The sequence below is a fragment of the Bison bison genome, unplaced genomic scaffold (genome assembly GCF_000754665.1).
Source record: "Bison bison bison isolate TAMUID 2011002044 unplaced genomic scaffold, Bison_UMD1.0 scf7180017864251, whole genome shotgun sequence".
Classification (NCBI taxonomy): domain Eukaryota; kingdom Metazoa; phylum Chordata; class Mammalia; order Artiodactyla; family Bovidae; genus Bison; species Bison bison.
This window is the reverse complement of record NW_011494823.1, coordinates 490468-497464: the sequence shown is the minus strand read 5'-3', so window position 1 is coordinate 497464 and position 6997 is coordinate 490468. Positions and strand designations below refer to the sequence as shown.

Sequence of the window (6997 nt, the reverse complement as noted above, 5' to 3'; positions counted from 1 at the left end):
CCCAATACTCTTGAGGAATCCGAGTCTAATCCTCAACGGCTTCAGGGACCAACAAACTTCCCAACCTTTCCTAACCCCGCCTAGAATAAAGGTCGCAGGGAACCCTCGGCTCCAGCTACCGACGCCATCTTGGCCGCTACGTGTGACGCCACACGTAGCGAAACACGCAGCGGAGAGCCAGTCCATTGGGTCTCTCAGGACAGGCGCGCGAAGCCGGGAGAGGAGGGTATGGGAGAAACTACAATCCCAGCCTTCTTTGCGCGTGCCCACCGAGAGCGAAAGAGGAGGGAGTTTGAGTTCAGACCACAATTCCCAGCAATCCTCGCGATGTCTCTCCTTTGCTTTCAAAACGTGGAGGAAAAGAGGGACAGAAGAATGGAGATCTTTTGGTGTCCGTTCTTCGAAAGGCGGGAAAGGCGAACTACACCTCCCGACTTGCAACGCGCGCCTGCGCCTGCGCCCTGATACCTGTCGCCATCTTGCCCGTTCAGAGGCACCGCAAACAAACCCAATTCCTGGTGTCCCCTAGTCTTGGCGGAGGAGCCTTTTAGATGAGCTCAGAAAGGCCGGGCAGGTGGGTGACTCTCAGACAGACTGCTGGGAAGAGCTGGCAGGATAGCCAGTCTGAAGGACCGCCGGGCCAAGCATTTGGAGCCTGGCTTGGGGCGCCCAGCCCCATCCTCCGTTGTCTCCTAACGGGATCGTGGGGCTCCCCGAGGTGGGCTTAGGGGAACTGGCAGGCCTGGTGCTGGAATTGCGGGGGTCCAGCTCCTGGGGGCCTGCCGGTGAGTCTTGGTCGTCTACCTGGCTGTCCGAGCGTCAACTCTTTCTCTCCGTTGTCCTCTCCGCTAAGGAGGGAGCGAGGCGCTGATGCCTACCAGAGCCCTTGACTCCGGCTACTGGTCCTTACAGAGCTTGGGTCGCGGGCTTGACATTGGGGTGGGCGCTGAGCGGCACGGGTGAGGAGGGTGGGCGGGCTACTCTTGTTGTGGTGTTGCGAGAGAGTGCGTGTTTGGGGAGGGGGCGGGGCGGGCTGGCCTCCTTGACACTTGAGTTGGGGGAGGATTAGACAGGATTCCGTTTCCCCGAGCGGGCTCCGGCAACCTCTGCCCAGGTTTCCAGTGCGATGCGGCCCCGCAGTAAGGTCCTCTGGCGGGGACGCATCGGGATGCCGTGACGTGGTGCTTGATTCCGGCGGTCGCCGGCCACCTCCAAGATCCTGTCGGGAGGCGGGGACTGGCTTGTGGAGGGAGCGGATTCCTTTGGCTCTGCCCCTTCTTCCTCTTCCCCACCCCTTTTCTTTATGTCATTCTGCCGTCTGGGGCGCGCAGTCCAGTTCTCCTTGCTCTGGGTTGGTTCTTAGCTGAGAGGACTATGGGAAGTAGGGGGAGGGGGTTCAATTCCAGGCGTGGAGCTGGAGTTAGCAGCCCTAGCTCTTGGAAAAGAGATAGCAGTTATTACGGATCGATGCCTGACTCCTAGTCTAGACACTGAGCTCGCTCATTCTTACATTCACTCATTCATTCATTCGTGTTACTCTTCTCAATCACTCATTTATTTAACAGATATTTACAGCAGATCTGCTGTGGGCTAAGCAGGTATTGTGTAAGGGCCCAGCGCCGTTGTCTTTTTCTAGACCAGGGGATTACCAGTCCGAAGTTTCTGACATCTAAACTTTTGGGAAACGCTTTTGTAAAGACTTCGGGGTGTAAATTCATCTTTCATTGTTAAGACGAGGAGACAGTTCCATTTATCCACTTAGCATCTTAGGATCTTTACATATTGTATCTCATGTAATTCATAGTGAGAAACCTGGCAGAAGTCAAGTGAATTAATTGCCCAAGATTACATAGGTAGTGGCACCTATTTATTAAATAATGTGCCTGCCACTAGAATAAGAACTTCACGTACACTGTTATTCAGCCCTCATAGCTGGGTGATAAAACCTCTACTTTATAGTAACACATGTTCAAGTAGACCTGTTTACCCAGGATCACACAGCCAGTAAGTTGTAAGATCTAATTAAAGCCTATAGGTGTCTGATACCTATGTTCTTTCCATGTGATAGCCTGGAATAGTAAACTCCCAAATGGTTAAGTTCTTCGTTTGTCAGAAGTTGTAAAATGTGGAGGTGAAATAGGATTTTGAGATACTTTTACTGATTTTGCTTCTTAACGTGTGAATAGCCAGGTGAGTGGGCTTTTGAATGCACTTGAGCAATGTGGCCTTTTGTAATTTGACTTTTTGGTTTTTGCTTTGGAAGGGAAGACAAGCTCTTTGGGGCTACCAAAAAGAAGCAGCAATGCCTGTTGTGTGGCCAACACTTTTGGATCTCAGCAGGGATGAATGCAAAAGGATTCTTCGAAAATTGGGTATGATTTTAATTTCTGATGTTTTGTGCCTCTCTGTGATGCTTTTTGCTTTCTATTTGGGTCATGACTGTTTGCATGGATGTCATATTTCATGCTGTGTTAGAAATCCTTTAGAGGTATATAGTTCTTGTTTTACTCTTTGTTATTTCCTTAGTGCCTAGCATAGTGCTTTGTACACAGTAGATGCATGAATCCTATTAATAATAATTGCAGCTAAGAATTCTTCAGGGCTACTGGACTGAGTCCTTTACATTCAACATCTCATTTAATTGTCACTCAAACCAGATAGGTATTTTTCTTTTTATGTCCCCATTTTACAGATAACAAAACTGAAGCTTAGAACCCAGACTAATTCTTTAGTATGTCATGGGGTCAGAATTTCAACCCAGGGAATATGATTCCAGTCTCACTTTAACATACTCTTAGGCTTCATGAGTGTGTGTGAATTACATGTGTGTGCGTGTGTGCTCAGTTGCTCAGTTGTATCTGCGACCCCATGGACTGGAGCCATACTGTTTCTGAATTCTGAGTTAATGTAAGCTATGCTGACTTTCCCAAATTATATTTTACTATCAGTAATAAAACACCATTTACGCTTGTGATGAACTATTTAGTGCTTCTTTTCCTTTAGGGCAGTCTTTCTCAAACAGCATTGAGGGAGAGAATTAAGCCCTAATGCTAAGGCCTTCATTGTATGTAATGAACCAAGTTTTCTACCTGCATCTAGAATGGTATGTTATGTATTATCTTTGGGACAATTGAGAAAAAAAGAGTTACTCAAATCATTTTCTGTATTTTGTGATTCAAATGAGAATCCTTGGTTGAGAAATGTAGCCTTAGACTCTAAGATTCAAGGAGGATATTTTTGTCTTATTCACCACTGTAGTCTCAGACCAGCGCATAGTAATGACTCAATAAATGAAAAAAATAATTTGGAAAAGAACATTAAATGTTTTGGCAGAGGAGAGCCTGGTAAGCTGCCGTCTATGGGATCGCACAGAGTCAGACACAACTGAAGCGACTTAGCAGCAGCGGCAGCGGCAGCAGCAGCAGCAGCAGCAATTATTTAGATATCTGTGATTTTGAAGGGGAAAATGCGGACTTTGAATTCACATAGATTTAGGATCTTGGTCCTGTTACTAATGACTGACATCCAAAAGCAAGTTGTTTAATCTCCCTAAATCTATTGATAATTTTGTAAATGAAGGGTAATAATAATCTACCTCATAAGTTTGTGGGTTAAGTGTATACAGAAAGAGCCTATCACAGTGTCCGACATCTGAGTATATAGCATTTTAAAGCAGTTGCTTTCAGACATTTATTTATTTGCAGTTGAATCTTTTCTTCACAAGAAATCTTTGTTGGAAATTCCTGTGGATAAATCTGAATCACAGCTAGTCTGGCCTTAACTGCTAATAACCTTTGCCCTTTTTATTTCCCCTTAGGGGCTTACCATGAAGATTTCTATATTTTAAACTATTTCTTAGCATTGTACTCTAGTACCTTGGTGTTTTTTTTTTTTTGTCAATTATTCCTTTATTTTATTTTTTTAAATTTAACCTTATAAGTTAAATTTTTACTACCCATTCAAGGTTTTCTATACACTGATAGACAATTGGTCTAACTTGTTAGCTACCAGTTATAAAATTGGATTTGTATTTATTTCATAGCTGAAATAGTTAAAGAGTTATTGTGATCTGTTCAGATCACAACTGCAGTCAGCTGCTTTAGTTTCTGGGCTTTTGGAACCTCAAATCAAGAGATTATGTTTAAATATAAAAATTGTAAGCTTTAAGTCTTAAATTTATCCTTACTTTTAGTCAGAGCTGTGTAGGTAATGTTGCTGAAGAGCTGCTTCTGTACTGAAGAGAACAGCCTTCCTATAGGGTAATGTCATCTTCAATGATCCTTCTTTTGGGAGGTGAGCTTTGATAGTGATTTGCAGAATGACTTCCTCCTCACCCGTTGACTCATTATCATAACAGTGAAACCTTTGAATTGCTTTCGGACACTAGCTCTAGGTCCAGAGTTTAGAGAAGGTACTGTGTTTAAGAGTTAGCTTAAAATATTTTAAGGATTAGCTTTTAAAAAGATTCTTTTAAAACAGTTATAAATTATTTTAACATAAGATGTTAAACATTTATATTTTACTTGTGAAAGTGTTAGTTGCTCAGTTGTGTAGCCCACCAGGCTCATCATTCCTTGGGATTCTCCAGGCAAGAATACTGAAGTGGGTTGCCATTTCCTTCTCCAGGGGATCTTCCTGACTCAGATCAAACGCGGGTCTCCTGCCTTGCAGGCAGATTCTTTACTGTTTGAGCCACCAGAGAAGCCCACATAGACATTGGGATAGAGGATTTCTATCTCTATATAATGCTAACATGGGGCTTTATGAAATACAGTATTCATATTGAATGGCAGGTTTGCTTAAATGGAATGGGTTGAGGCTTTATTAAAATAGTTCAGATCTTTTGTTTTCTGTGGTATTTCATGTGTTAATTGTTTCATTATACTTAAGTCTCATTAAAGTTAACACTGTAATAGAATGGTATAAAAAATAATACCAGAAATTCAACTGAGCTTGATATTTGTCAGAATCTTAGGATTCTCATCAAAATGGAAATCCACAAATGTGCATAAGGTTGGGAAGCTAGCCGATGTTCTTTACAGTGAATGAATTTCTCATTGAATGAAAGGAAAGTGTGCCTTGGATTGTGTACCTGTGAGAACTGTGTTCTGAGTTATACAGTTTTGTGTGTGGTTGCTACCTCTTCTATCCCTGACTTTTTAGTTAGACTTGGAATGAGACTTGAGGTGTCAAAATCTTTGTCTTTAGTTAATTTCACTTTCTAAAAAATACTGTGAAATAGTGAAATTTTGATCACCATAAATTTCACAGGCCAAAAGTGAACCTTTTCCTGAAATCACTTCTCTCTGACCTCTCCATTTCTTTTTATGGTATTGTCATTTTCCTAAATATCTTGGAAACTGAAAAACCTGGTTATTTTCCTTCTGCCATTCCTTCCACATTTAATCAATCACTGAGTCCTATCAAAAACTTTTTAGACTGGGGATAGTGGCTTTTCTTAGTCTGGCCCCAAATTCTTTTTCTATTTTTATCCTTGTTGGATTTTAATCACTTTGAGAATACGGACCTTGTTTTGTTTATATGAAGATTCGCCTTGGTACCTTGCAGTAGTAGTAGTGTTCAGTTAGTAGTTAGGTTTGAATTAGTGACTAGCCAAGTACAGACATATTTTTACTTTTCCTAGTATAAAACTCTCAAAACAGTGACTATTACTGGAAGTTTAACATCTTTATGAAACATTATATGCTCTTTTACTCTATGTTCTTTTTGTACATTTGCGTCCCGCCTAGAGCACAGTTCTGTTTCTGAGTAAAGCTTATGCTTCTAGACTAGATGATGTTTTTCCTCTGTGCCTTTACCACTGTATTGTAAACTGTATCAGAATTGTCTGATGACTTGTTTCACTGTAACTTTATTCTAGAGTTAACTTCTTAAGGCAGGGTTTAGCATACTATCTCGTATATATAATGAGATTCAACACTGATTTGTTGAATAAAATACTTGATAAATGAGGCATAAACATTTAGAGTATAGTGATTTCTTAAGTTATCCCCAGTGTCTTTCTGAACTCTACTTTGGGTTCTGATAAAAGCTGAAATATGTTTTTTGGATCAAAGTATTTCCAGGGAAGCAGAGATTGTCCTTCCAGAAGGACCACATGAAACATCTACCTAATATCCAGTGTAGATTGAACATGCAGGATGTTTACACATGAAATAATTCAGTTGGACAAGACATGTCTATTTAATATGGTCAACTCACTCTTCTATATAAATTCTTTTTTTTTTTTTTTTGACAGAACCGTGGATAATACAAACTGAATGAGGCTACTATTTTACTGTTATTGTAGTATCTTGAATGCAGCTGTGCATGCCTTAGTTATTTGGCTAACATTCGGTATCTATTATATGTAAGGCATTGGCAAATACTGGTAGTAAGTTGGATCTATTAAGAAGATAACTGTAGTCTGGATACTTATTTCCCATCATTTTGTTTTGTTCAGGTCTACTTGTCTCATAGTGTTTATGGTTTGAAACAACTGTTTTATTATTTCTCATGATTCTGTGGGTTGCTCGTGTTGCCTGAGCTCACTCACATGGCTCTATTCAGCTGGAAGCTTAGCTGGTTAGTTGGGCTCAGCTAAGGTGGCTGGGCCGCTCTCTCCATGTGACCTTTCATCCTGTGCTTCTTCACAGCTTGGTGATCTTAAGGTTCCAAGAGAACAAGGCCCTGTGTGCAAGGCTGCTGTTTGCATCATGTATGTGATGTTCCATTGGCCAAAGCAAGTCACATGCCAAGTCCAGAGTCATTGTTGGAGGTACTATAGAAAGGTAGTACATGAGGAAGTTCACTGAGAAGCAGGCATGGTTCATTGGGAGCCATTGAGGGCTTTTTGGTTTTATAGTTTAACCACTACTAGGGACAACAGTTTCATTAAATAATGGTTGTTGCTGTGGAAAGTTAGTGAAATGAAACTGTCTGGAATTAGGTTTCAGTGTATTATGTACTGATTCTGTAAGAGCGAAAATTCACGTTT

At 41.5% G+C, this 6997-nt stretch overlaps 1 protein-coding gene across 10 annotated transcripts in view; it reads left to right on the top strand.

Annotated features, from left to right (window-relative positions):
• Window positions 1-278: 278 nt before the first annotated feature.
• The window catches only part of LOC104994089 (chromosome unknown open reading frame, human C11orf30), an 81385-nt gene continuing 74666 nt past the window's right edge, over window positions 279-6997 (top strand). For 6 of the 10 annotated variants that reach the window (XM_010847546.1, XM_010847545.1, XM_010847550.1 and 3 more), the window contains exons 1-2: window positions 280-574; window positions 2264-2372. In XM_010847546.1, the coding sequence (XP_010845848.1) occupies window positions 2303-2372 (70 nt within the window). In that variant the 5' untranslated portion in view covers window positions 280-574; window positions 2264-2302. Of the gene's footprint in view, window positions 575-2263; window positions 2373-6997 lie in introns of all 10 variants that reach the window. The other 4 variants (XM_010847547.1, XM_010847543.1, XM_010847549.1 and 1 more) reach the window with 2 other exon arrangements.